The sequence below is a fragment of the Oratosquilla oratoria genome, chromosome 26, assembly GCF_046742065.1.
Source record: "Oratosquilla oratoria isolate Oo_2021 chromosome 26, ASM4674206v1, whole genome shotgun sequence".
Taxonomy (NCBI): domain Eukaryota; kingdom Metazoa; phylum Arthropoda; class Malacostraca; order Stomatopoda; family Squillidae; genus Oratosquilla; species Oratosquilla oratoria.
This window is the reverse complement of record NC_134802.1, coordinates 37,549,855-37,564,222: the sequence shown is the minus strand read 5'-3', so window position 1 is coordinate 37,564,222 and position 14,368 is coordinate 37,549,855. Positions and strand designations below refer to the sequence as shown.

At 37.4% G+C, this 14,368-nt stretch overlaps 1 protein-coding gene across 1 annotated transcript in view; it reads left to right on the top strand.

Annotated features, from left to right (window-relative positions):
- Positions 1 to 1,126, top strand: part of LOC143039207 (uncharacterized) — a 2,346-nt gene extending 1,220 nt beyond the window's left edge. The window contains exon 1 of the mRNA XM_076209066.1: positions 1 to 1,126. This exon is cut by the window's left edge and continues 1,220 nt beyond it. Within this exon, the coding sequence (XP_076065181.1) occupies positions 1 to 1,098 (1,098 nt within the window). The 3' untranslated portion in view covers positions 1,099 to 1,126.
- Positions 1,127 to 14,368: the final 13,242 nt, after the last annotated feature.

Genomic DNA, 14,368 nt, shown 5'->3' with positions numbered 1-14,368 from the left:
ATCACCAACGGACGGACAATAAACGAAGAGGAAAGAAAACTGATGGAACTTCCACCTAGATTGGGAGGGCTAGGTATCACCAACCCGCTAAACCTTGCCGACACAGAACACCGAAACTCCATGAAACTCACGTCCTCATTGACAAACAACATCGTGTCACAAGATCAACGGAAGGAGACTATCATGGAGGAGGTTAGGGAAATTAGAAGAAACATTTCAAAGGGAAGGGAGGAGAGGCAGAAGGAGGAACTTCAAGCACTTCTAGCTCGGCTATCGAATTATATAAAAAGAAAGATAACAATGGCGCAGGAAGTTGGGGCGTCTAATTGGCTGACAGCACTACCAATCAGGGCAAAGGGATTCACCCTAAACAAAAGAGAATTCACGGATGCCATTGCCCTGAGGTATGGATGGCCATTAGGAGGGCTGCCTAACAGATGCTCCTGTGGTGTACAATTTACTACAGACCATGCAATGATATGCAAGCAAGGTGGATTTATTTGCATGCGACACGATGAGGTAAGAGATCTCACTGCCCAAATGCTTCAGGAGGTGTGCAAGGATGTGACTATCGAACCAACATTACTCCCACTAGGAGGGGAGAACTTCAGATACCGCACGTCCAACACATCAGATGAAGCAAGAGTGGATGTCAGCGCAAGAGGTCTCTGGACACGGGGACAATTGGCTTTCTTTGACATGCGAATATTTGATCCGATGGCCCCCTGTTACAGCAACCTAACTATTGAGGCATCCCACTCTCGGAACGAGCATGAGAAGATCAGGATGTACGAGGAGCGCATACAGAATGTAGACCAGGGCTCATTCACTCCTATAACCTTTACGACTTCAGGTGGGATGGGTCCTAGAGCAAAGGCATTCTACGCTCGGCTGGCTGAGGTAATGGCTGAAAAGAAACAACAACCAAAAAGCAGCATTGTTTCATGGATGAGATGTAGACTATCATTCTCACTCCTAAGATCAGCCCTCTTGTGCCTGAGAGGTACCAGGTCCCCACCGCCCAAATCAACACATATACAAAACCTGGATTTTGAGCAAACGGTGGTTGACAGTAGGATAAATGAACTCTTGTACTAGGCATTATTAGAAATAAATAAATAAATAAACAAATAAAAGGGTCGTCGACCACAGTCATTGGCGGGAGAGGGGCCAATGAACTGTGTCTGTGGAAGACAGACCCTGCTGCTTCCACCACACAGTTCCAATAGGATGGAGGTCGTAGTAGTAGTAGTAGTAGTAGTAGTAGTAGTAGTAGTAGTAGTAGTAGTAGTAGTAGTAGTAGTAGTACACAGAACACCAAAACTTCATGAAACTCACGTCCTGCTTGACAAACAACCTTGTGTCACAAGATCAACGGAAGGAGACTAACATGGAGGAAATCAGAGAAATTAGAGGAAACATTTCAACGGAAAGGGAGGAGAGGAACTTCAAGTACTTCTAGCTCGGCTATCGAATTGTATAAAAAGAAAGATAACAAAAGCGCAGAAAGTTTGGGCGTCGGATTGGCTGACAGCACTACCAATCAGGGCAGAGGGATTTACCTTAAACAAAAGAGACTTCACGGATGCCATTGCCCTGAGGTATGGATGGCCATTGGGAGGGCTACCTAACAGATGCTCCTGTGGTGTACGGTTTACTCCAGACCATGCGATGATATGCAACCAGGGTGGATTCATTTGCATGCGACATGATGAGGTAAGAGATCTTGCTAGCCAAATGCTTCAGGAGGTGTGCAAGGATGTGACTATCGAACCAACATTACTCCCACTAGGAGGGGAGAACTTCAGATACCGCACGTCTAACACATCAGATGAAGCAAGAGTAGATGTCAGCGCAAGAGGTTTCTGGACACGGGGACATTTGGCTTTCTTTGACATGCGAATATTTGATCCGATGGCCCCCTGTTACAACAACCTAACTACTGAGGCATCCCATTCCCGGAACGAGTATGAGAAGACCAGGATGTACGAAGAGTGTATACAAAATGTAGACCAGGCCTCATTCACTCCTATAACATTTACGACTTCAGGTGGGATGGGTCCTAGAGCAAAGGCATTATACGCTCGGCTGACAGAGGTGATGACTGAAAAGAAATAACAACCAAAAAGCAGCATTGCTTCATGAATGAGATATAGACTGTCATTCTCACTCCTAAGATCAGCCCTCCTATGCCTGAGAGGTACCAGGTCCCCACCGCCCAAATCAGCACATATACAAAACCTAGATTTTGAGCAGACGGTGGTTGACAGTAGGATAAATGAACTTTTGTATAAGTATTATTAAAAAATAAATACATAAATAAAAGGGTCGTCCACCACAGTCATTGGCGGGAAAGGGGCAAATGAACTGTGTCTGTAGGAAACAGATCCTGATTGCTTTCACTACAGAGTTCCACGAGGATGGAGGTCGTTAAAAAAAAAAAAAAAAAAAGGAATAGTAGTAGTAGTAGTAGTAGTAGTAGTAGTAGTAGTAGTAGTAGTAGTAGTAGTAGTAGTAGTAGTAGTAGTAGTAGTAGTAGTAGTAGTAGTAGTAGAAGTAGTAGTAGTAGTATATTTCTCTTTGTTAGCTCTGTTGCTACCAACAATTTCAGTTCCCTTCTCTCCTTAATTACTGGTTTTATTTCTGTTAACTGCTGCTTCTACGAATTTTTATTTCTTCATTCATTTTCAACTTTCTTCACTTTCTTTTCATCATTGTATAATTGTAAGTCACTCATCTGTAGGCCCCATGCCTCTTTCGTCCTACTTAATCAAGTACAACTTAGTATCAGTATGGGGTGAATTAAACGTAGGTTTTCTTCTTCATTTCTTCCAAATAATATTACACTTCTACAACTTAGTTTGATTAAGTACACCAGAGGACTCCCACCTGGGATCCTTATTACACTCACCAAGCCAAGTCTGTTTTGACGTCATTATTTAATTCATCCAATAATTTTGACCGTTACAAATAAGTGCTACCCTTTAAGGGCGTGACTTTACTTCCGCGCACCAATCATTTTTCTCCTACTCCACCCTTTTCTCCAATCAGAAAGACTGTTATACTGTCTTAAGCAATACTGCTTACGCAAGCAATCTTGTCACGCGAAACGAAGTGGCTTTAGTGTTAACAATTCGTAACATCAGCGCCTATATCGATACCCTAGCATGTGTTTACAAACATTAGGCAGTGAGCGAGATTATGCAACTCTGCAACCCCGTAGAGGCCTTGTTTTCAAAACATCTGAGTCGTAAAATGAATTTCTCGCCACCTACCCCCTCTATCTACCTACATGTCTACTTTAATCTACCAGCCTCTTACAGGGCTCGGCAGCTACCCTTGGTCGTCGCGACCATTATTTTTTCTACTACCCTCTTACAGGGCTCGCTAATATATACTTGGAAAATCATCACATACAAGAAGCTAAATATTTAAGCTATCCTTGTATAAACTGGTAAAATGGTATCAGTAAAACATGTCAAACATATACATTTCAAAGAAACAAACAACCCCTCCAAAATGCATAAATGTCAATAACAATTCAAGCAGAAACATACCGAACAGAATCAAACGTTGACATTCTCCTGAATACAAAAGATTAAGTCAGAGCAGTCACCACTATTGAAGAAAAGAGAATACTAAGAATAACTATATAATTGGTAGAATAATCATTTGAGGGAGATCTTGACAATGATCTGTTTATTTTCAAAGGGGGAGAGTTTTCGGGTAATGTGATGTTGATACATGACTCTTCAGTTAAATGCATGGTATTAAGGGTATTAGCAATAGTGGAAAATGTGCCTCCACGTAATTCACAGGTGTCAAAATCCGAGATAAGACCTTCAACCAATTCTAATTTAGGATTTCAACCTGGATAGTTAATAGAAATTGTTATCTTATTATGGAAAAACAAATAATGGGAACCTTGTATGTTACTATGAGAAATCTGGTCGGCCAAATTTCTCTTGTAATGAAAATTATTCATCACAGACACATTGCTAACCAGAGAAGCTTCACATGAGTTTTTCAAAGCTTCACGAAACACAAAAAGGGAATAATGACAAAGATAAAGATTCTTCTTAATGATTTTACAATCATTTAATTTATCATTAGAGATCATGCTCTCCTTTAGGTTGTCTGCAGAAAGGATGTAGTTAAATGGATCCACAACTGGAACATTCACTTCATATAATGAACTATTTACCTCTAGAGGGAAGGGTACCAATGTGTATAGATTGAATCTACAATTAAAAGAAAAAGGGATTTCTATTATCACTGAGGAAACCTTTCAATATGGAGTTAATAAAGGGTAATAGAATGCCACATTAGTTTCATCAAAGAAAGGTTTAAAATTACAATCCTTCTTTACTGAGTTAATTATTCTTTTAAATTGAGGTATTGGGAGAAGAGATGTGACTTGACCAGAATTTGCTAGAACTAAATCTTGCACAAAAGATTCCAACTGAATTTGCATCTCAGATAATTTCAAATACATTGTATTAAGTAATAAGAAAAGAAGTATTGTATTTTCTTGTTCATTTTGTTTTAAACTGAGATTCTCTAAATTATCTGTAATTTCAGAGATCAGTTCCTCAATGTTTTTTACACTTGTTTGTAGATTATCAATTTTTGCAACCTTCTCATTCAATTTATTCATAGAAATGTTTAAGCCAGCAAGGAAGGCAAAATTGGATATTCCCAATCCAGCAATATAATTCTCTTATGTCTACCATTTCTTTTGAAGTTTGAATCTATGACAACAAGTTTATGTTCTATCTCATTAATCTTATTTTCATTTTTTTTTTTTTTTTTACATTTTTACTGCAAATGTTCTCTTTTAACCCTTAACAGGTAAAGTGGGGTCAGACAGACCCCATACTTTTTTGTTTTTTAATTTTAATATACTAATATATTACATACAGATATGTACTCCCATATACCTTCTTGATCAGTGGAGTAGTTTAATGGGGTGATAGGGTCATTCCTGAATCTTGCTCTATATAAGCTTTATAGAGCTTTTGAGCCCGTCTGACCCCACTTTACCTGAGGTGTGAGTAGCGTGGGGTTTGTCAGACCCCACTTTACCTGAGGTTTGTTCATGTCATATAAATGTTTTATCATTTATACTTATGGGTAAATAATAATTTCTTCTTTTTTATCAACAGAAAAACATACATCCGAGTTTGATTTTATTTATTTAATTTATTTTATTTATTTAATTTATTCCATTTTCCCTCTTTTGATTACATTAATTTTTATCACAATGTTTAATTTCTGTTCTGGTAATGTGAGTTTCTTTTCATATCATGGTCACACTATACTCATATTATCATAAAGCATGACATTCCGCAACATTTTATTTGATTGATTTATCCTTCCCTCTTTTGTTCAAATTTAATTTGTATCACATATGAATGCTTAATATTTTCTGTTCTGTTAATATGTTTCTTCTCACAACAAGATCACACTATTCTCATATCATCATAAAATGTGACATCTCGCCACATTTTAGGGCACCTCAGTCACTCTATTCCCACACATAAATTTAATTTGTATCACATATAAATGTTTGATATTTTCTGTTCTGTTGATATGTTTCTTCTCACACTATTCTCATATCATCATAAGATGTGACATCTCGCCACATTTTAGCCACTCTATTCCCACACATGCATCTGGTTCTTATCTATCCCCCTTGTACAAGATCTTTTGAAAAATTATGGGCTCACATATGTAGGCACACTGAGGGACAAGAAGCCACAAGTACCAGCTCTGATGACAGACAAGACGGTCATCAGAAAAGGGTGCACGTCTTTCCTCTTTGACACAACCATGGCACTTGTGTCACATTTACCTGACAAGAAGAAGAAAAAATTTGTGCCATTGATCTCCTCAATGCACCAACAACCTGTTATGGATGACTGTGGGAAGCCAGAAATCATCTTGTATTATAACAACACAAAAGGAGGGGTTGACGCGTTTGATCAAATGTGTGCCCGATATACGTGCAACCGAATAACCAAACGATGGCCTTTGTGCATAATGTACGGACTGGTCAACGCCGCCGGTGTCAACTCCTATATCACCTGCAATGAAATGAGGAAACGTGATGGACAGGCGGAACTTTCATCACGCCGGAAGTATCTGATTGAGCTGGCAGAAGAGATGATACGGCCATGGGCAGAGGAGAGGATGAACTTCAAGGGGATGCACAAAAGTACTTTGATGACCATCAGAACAGTCTTTGGCTTGAACATGCCCCATCAGCAAGCGGATACCTCTTCTATGAGAAAGTGATGTGCCTTGTGTGACCGGAAGTCTGACAGGAAGACCAAGAACTACTGCCTACACTGCAAAAGACCAGTGTGTCAGGACCATTCAACCCCTATCTGCGATGACTGTAATTAGATTCTTCAGTATCACAAATTCCACTTTCAGTATATCCAATAGAATATGTTCTTCATTATCACTAGCATTATGTATGAATTGCTCGACTCATGTCCTCTCAAGAAAACTCAAAACCCTCTTAGACCACAAACTTCCGTCAACGAAGGATGGGGTTTTGCTGAGTCAGGGTAGGAGTGCTTAGAGCCATAAAAACTTATAAATAATAAACTTAGATACCATTGAAAACTTATAGATTGTTTGCTGGACCTAGTATCAACCTTCCCTGAAAATTTCATTAAAACCAGTCCATAATTTTTGCGTAAAATTGGTCAAAGTCAAAATAATCACCTCGTTTTTTTTCTTCAGATTTCATGGTTTATGAAACACATTTATTATTCATTTGTTGTAGCTCTGCTTTTCCTTAAAGATAGTTGGGACATTGGTCTCTACAAAATGATGATGACCAACCGCTTCATGTTTCATGCTTTCAGTCAAGCACCCTCTGAAGTCAACAATATCTTATTTTTCATAATTATTTTTGTAATTTTCATTAAAATATGTGTCTAACAATTATAGTCACTTTTAAGGATGTAAATGGAAGAATATAAGTTGAAGTACATATGTTTTGATTTCTATGTCAATAAATGCAGTAGAAGTATTTTATTTTTATTTTTTGTGTTTGGGGTCTGTCAGACCCCGCTTTACCTGAATCGTTTGTCAAAAAGACCTTTACCTGTTAAGGGTTAATAATTTCAAATTCACTCTCAAGGAGTCAACATTATCCTTAATCACAGTTATGTTTTTATAATCTAGAACTATCCTGGTAAGCTTGTCTACCATTATTAGGTTACCTTGATATTGCACCAATGCTCCAGGACGAATTGGGTTCCAGTCCAGGGTACTCACCCAAGAAAGTAATATTAAAATGGCAGTCTTCATCTGTAAAATGTATAAAGATTAATATTCAATTCCCGTATAATATTATTAAGATATCCTCTATACCAGGGGTTTTCATTAGGGGTGAAATTCACCCCCAGGGGAGAGTTTTGGGTTTTCTGGGGGTGAATTGTGACCACAGTAAGTTTACGGGGTGAGTAAAGCAATTATAGGTTTTGGCCTATCTGGCCTGTCACCTAGGCTGGAATTATACCTGTGCTGACCCAAGTTGATCTTAGGATTAGAAAAGTGTTACGCCTGTAAGTAGTTCATTATAAATTAAAAGAACTATCTTACTTTTATTCATTTTTTATATATCTATCAATAATTTCAATTTGCATCTAATTTGTAAAACTTCATTATAAACATAATCCATGTAGAATTGTAAATGTATATATACTAAATTGGACAAAATTAAAGGATTTTTAGTAATATTTGCATATTATTTAGAATGCACCTTTTGAAACAGACGATCTTGGAAAGGAGGGGAATGACATTCTGACAAATGGTGAAAGGGGTGCATGGGCCAAGCAAGGCTGAGAATCCCTGCCCTATACATTAAAATTGATACATAGGGTATCACAGTTATCTTCATCATCAAATTGTATCCTAACCTTCTTCATATCATCTAAGTGGCTTATCGATACTTCCCTAGTTTCTAAGTGTAAGATCTTGTATCTATTTCCACCTGCAGAATCAATTACCCTATCTGGACCTGTGTATCTTGGTGAAAGTTTATTATAGGGTGAATGTAGTTTGACCATGACTAAATCTCCTATTCTTAATTCTAGTTTATGTGCTACTTTGTGTTGTTGCTTTTTCATCTCTTGTGAATACTCTTGCATATGCTCTCTAACTCTTTGGAGAATACTTTGAAATGTATTTATCCTATTTGAGATATAATCATCTACATTATACACAGGCTTCTGCTCTGCAATCAAGATTTCATATGGAAGAGTTTTGTCTTCCCCCAAAATAATAAAATGAGGTGTTTTACTTGTTGTTATGTTAATTATGTTAATTTGATTGTTCAGAGTACCTTTAACACAAGGAATCCAAGTATCCCAAGTTATACTATGAGGACTTATCATACTTCTAGGACATGTAATAATTTCCTTATTTAACCTCTCTACAACTTCATTACTTTGAGGATGATTCACTAAGATATTGACTTCCCTGATCCTAAATAAATTACATAAAATTTCCAAGATTTTGTTATTAAATTCAGTTTCATTATCTGAAACTAAGATCGTAGGTGTAGTGAAATTACAGATTATCTGATCATAGATTACTGAAGCAATAGTTTTAGCTTTCTTATTTGAAATGGGTTGTAAAATACAAAATCTTTAAAACTAATCAATGGCAACAAATACATATTTATATCCATTTTCAGACATAGATAACTCCAATGTATCTATGTGAACTCTTTCCAAGGTTTCTGTGGAATGGGATATGTTAACATAGGAGCAGGATTTGGTGTATTTCCTTTCACGTTAACACATTTCAAACCATTTTCTATATAATCATATATATCTTTCTTCATACCTGGCCAAAAGTATTTAAGTTGTGTTTGTCTATAAGTTTTATCCTTCTCTGGATGTGAACTATAATCACTATCATGAAGTAACTTCAATATCTCTTTTACAAGAGTTTGTGGTATTACCAACTGATTAACTAGACCCCTAGAAATATTTTTCCAACTTACAACTGTTTTTCTATACAAAAGTCCATTAGTCAAATGAAATTCCTCTTTCTTATACCCTTTTGGTAGTTTTGAAGGATTTCCTCTTGGGTTCATCAAATACTTGGCTAATGAGTCACATGTCTTATCATCCCTCTGTTCTTTTATTAGTATTTCCTCATCTAAGGTTACTAACTCATCTATACTAATATTTCTAGAAAGTGCATGTGCTGCAACATTCTTTCTACCCGGAATATGTCCAAACTTAACTTCATAGCACTGAAATACTGGAAGCCATCTAGCAAGTCTGCCACTAAGATTCTTATGCTTAAATAAATTTTGAATAGCTGTATGATCAATCCACACTCTGATTGGATATCCCAGTATCATATCCCTAAAACTTTCTAGTGAATATATCACTGCTAACGTTTTTCTTTCTGTTATAGAGTAGTTTCACTCTGCGCTATTACGAAGTCTAGATGTGTAAGCTATTGGTTTCAAAGTTCCATTTCTCTCTTGCATAAGTATGCATCCTAACCCTATGTTAGATGCATCAGTATAAAGAATGAATTCTTTATTATAGTCTGGAAATATCATAACTGGAGAACTCGTGAGTTTATCTTTAAAATTGTCAAAAGCTTGCTGTTGTGCAGATCCCCACATGAACTTTGAGTCCTTCCTCATCAAAGAACTTAATGGATTAGCAATGTCAGCATGTCATTGAATAAATTTTTTATAATATCCTGTCAATCCCAAGAAACTTTTAACTTTTTCTACATTGTTTGGCGATGGAAAATTCTTTTCTGCTTCAGCCTTTGAATTCACTGTACTAAGTCTATGCCTGTCTATCTTATGTCCCAAATAAATAACATTGTCCTGAAAGAACTCACATTTTCTAAGTTTCACTTTCAATCCTGCTCCAACTAGTCTTGAGAATATAAAATCTAATTTCTTAAAGTGTTCAGCCGTTGTCTGGGAAACTATTAAAGTATCATCTAGAAATACACTGGCAGTGTTTTCTAACAACCCATCTAGAACTGTATTCACTAATCTCATGTAAGTTAATGGACTATTACATAACCCAAATGGCATTCATTTGAACTCATTGTGTCCCGTTGGAATAGAAAATGCTGTGAACTCTCGTGAGTCTTCATGGAACTCTGTTTACCAAAAAGCAGATTTGATGTCTATATTGCTAGAATACCTATTCTCAGTTCCCAAACTTCTAAGAATGTCCCATATCACTAGTAATGGTAACCTGTCACGTATGGTGTGCTTATTGAATTCCCTATAGTCAATAACTGGGCGCATAGTGCCATCTTAACTGAACAGATTGATGAAATTGGTAATACCACCTCCTCAGTACTCTCATTTAAAATCTTAATGGGTTTTGTACACACCTGAAAACATACTATTTGTGTTCTACTATAGAGGTAAGGACAAAGAAAGATCCAGTGGAGTAGGATTCTTGAGAAACCGAGAAGTTGCTGGTAACGTAGTCAACTTCAGTAGTTTATCAGACAGGGTAGCTTGGATTGTCATTAGGCTGTGTAAAAGGTACACTCTAAAAATAGTTCAGAGTTTAGACGATGAAATTGAGCCTTATGATTATTCAAGTCAGGTGATGGATCAAGAAAAAAGTAAGTAGACGTTGGCAATAGGCGACTTTAATGCTAAAGTGGGGGAAGAAGATGGGAGATAAGTCGTGCATTGGGTAGTTTGGAGTTTGGAGTAGGTAAAAGGAATGGCAGAGGCTTTCTTCCAAAAGCGTGTAGGTCACAAATGGACCTGGAGAACTTCACATGGAACAACAAAGAACGAAGTAGACCTCATATCAGGAGATGACTGCAAGAGAGTTGGCAATGTTATGATGATAGATAAAGTCAACATAGGTTGACCATAGAAAGGTAGGTTGCACAGCTAAATTCAATTTCAGAGCCGAGAGAAATAAACTAGTTTTAAAAAAGAAAATCATCCTCGCAGAGATTAAGGATAATAATAAGAATTTTAAATTAGAAATTGAAAATAGATTCGAAGCTCTAAAAAGTAACGAGAACACCGTCGAAGATATGAATTTGAATATCATTAGGGAATCGGCACAGAAAATAGGAAGTACAAAAATTATTAGAGAAAACAAATACTCCAAAGCTAAAAATTACCTAATTAAAAGGAGGAGCACCATGCAGATTAAAAGTAGGAGAAACGAAATAGAAAGAGTAGAACTAAATAAGTTAATCAACAAAAGGCAGAGATCAGAGAAAAAAAAAATGAAATGACGGAAACTATTCGGAAAGGTAAAATTATTAAAGGGACCGAGCACAGACATGCTTTATTAAGACAGCAAATGATATGCTTGAAAGATAGGAAAGTAGAAATCATTAAATGTAGATACAGAATTATAAAAAAGAGTAGAAGAATTTTACCAAGAGCTTTACTCATCGAAGACCGTAGCTGAATCAGTAAATTCATCTGTAGACGTTTTTAGTGTACCAGATATTACAAAGGAAGTAAATTTGCTCTAAAAAATATGAAACCAGGAAAAGCACCTGGGAAAGATGGTTTACCATTAGATCTCTTGAAAGACGTAGGGAAAGAAATACATATTAGGTTGACTCAGTTGTACACCCTGTGCTTACGTCAAAAAAAGCGTTCCTAAATCATGGTGCAATGCTATAGTGATTTTGCTTCACAAAAAAGGAGACCAGAAGGACCTTAGTAACTATCAACCAATTGGCTTGCTATCAAATGTATATAAAGTATTCTCCAAGATCCTTATAAATAGACTAAGTCAAGTTTTAGATGGAAACCAACCGAGAGAACAGAGAACTTGTCACACCATATATTCCCCTTGCTGACTCACAACACGGCTTTAGGCCACTACACTCCACAAACACTCTTCTGACAAACCTCACACAAATAATTTTTTATGGCATTAATTCAGATAGGCCCCACCACAGAACACTTCTTATAACATTGGACATTAGTAAAGCTTTTGATGCTATCCCCCGCCACAACCTAACAAATAAAATATATAACACAGACATGCACAATAACACCAAAAGATGGCTGGCCAATTATCTGGCAGGCAGGAATGCTCATGTGTCATATAATGGCCAATCATCGCACATCAGAAACATTAAGAACGGAGTACCACAGGGCTCAGTTCTATCCCCCACATTATTTAATCTATACATGCATGACTTACCCACGCCAGACACCTCAGAAATACAAATCTCTTCCTACGCAGACGACATAACAATCACATGCACACATCGTAACACAGACAAAGCTGCAGAAATAATCCAGCCTTACCTTGACACACTCAACACATGGTTCATCACAAACAGACTCAAAATAGCTCCAACCAAATCTACAGCAACACTTCTCACCAACTGGACAAAAGAACACAAATACATACCTCATCTCTACATCAACAACACTCTAATACCACACACAAACACACCCAAAATTCTTGGTGTAACATACGATACATCCATGTCTTTCAAACAACACCTCACAAACATAAAAAACAAATGCACACCTAGACTTAACGCACTTAAGTCAATCACAGGAACAACATTTGGACAAAACAAAGAAACTAATATAACAATATACAAACAATGCATACGCTCAGTGATGAATTATGCGAGTCCTGCATGGGCTCCTAATCTCAGTGAGACACACCACAACACCCTTCAAATCATACAAAACAAAGCCCTAAAAACAATTACAGGCTGCACAAATACATCACCTACAGACCATTTACACCATGAAACAAAAGTCCTCAAATTCAAGGACCACCTCGACATGAGAGGCACACAAACACTTGCTGCAGCCACCACAAACACATCACACCCGCTACACTACATAGCAGAACACCCACACACACCAAGAAACATTAAAACTACACCCAAAGACCTTTATTACGCACAGATACTCTCTTCTCTTCCTCCACAACCACCAAATACCAGCCTCCGGAAACATATTCATAATCATATCACTCACCGCTCCATTAACACACTGAAAGACAACACACTGCTGCATGCCAGACCCCCTGATATCCACCCTTCTGAATCCTCTCTCCCACGAAAGGACAGAGTCCACTTGGCCAGACTGCGATGCGGTCACCACCCAGCACCTCTAAGCTACCAGAAGAGGCTGGATGACCGCGTTGTGAACAGCTGCCCAGGATGTAACACTTCACCCCTACCATACAACACATAATGGAAGACTGCATTATACACAATCATGCACGCAAACAACACAACATACACTCTATAAAGGATTTGTGGGAAAACCCAGTTTCGGCTGTGGCCTTCCTTGGGGAGACGGGACTGCTCGGACAGACAGTCTAGGGAACGACAACAACAACAACAACAGGCAGACTTTAGGAGCGGATATTCGACTTTAGACCATCTGCAGGCGATGAACCAACTAATCGAAAAAACGACAGAATACGATATACTTCTCTGTTTAGCTTTTGTAGATTATGAGAATGCCTTTAATTTGGTAAAACAAATTGCAATACTAAACACGTTACGCAAGCAGGGTACAAACGAACAGATCTTAAAAGTTTTAGAAAGGTATATGTGAAAGGTACCGCTATATATAATTCGACTACATAAAGATACAGAAAAGATCATGATCGATCGAGAAAGGAGCATGACAAGGCGATACCATTTCATCCAAATTATTTATAGCCAGTTTGGGAGAGATTTTCAGAAGGTTGAGTTGGGAAGAGAAAGGTTTGAAGATTAATGGCGAAGATTTGAACCATCTAAGATTTTCGGATGACATTGTTATTTTAGAAAGAGCAGAAGACTTAAAAGATATATTGAATGATCTGAACAAAGAAAGTCTCAAAGTAGTTTCAAAAATGAATAATAGTAAAACCAAAATAATGCTATGAAGGTCTTTGTTCAGCAGTGGACTCAGGATGGCTGAATTGATATATATATATATATATATATATATATATACATATATATTTATATATATAATATACATACATACATACATATATATATAATATACATACATACATACATATATATATATATATATATATATATATATATATATATGTGTGTGTGTGTGTGTGTGTGTGTGTGTGTGTGTGTGTGTGTGTGTGTGTGTGTGTGTGTGTGTGTGTGTGTGTGTGTGTGTGTGTGTGTGTGTGTGTGTGTGTGCGTGTGTGTGTGTGTGTGTGTGTGTGTGTGTGTGTGTGTGTGTGTGTGTGTGTGTGTGTGTGTGTGTGTGTGTGTGTATTCACCTTGGTATTCACCTTGGTCTTTGGATCACGTGTTGGACTCGTGATCGACAGCTATTTCCCTCCCAGAAGAGAGCTCGTATGACCGATCTATG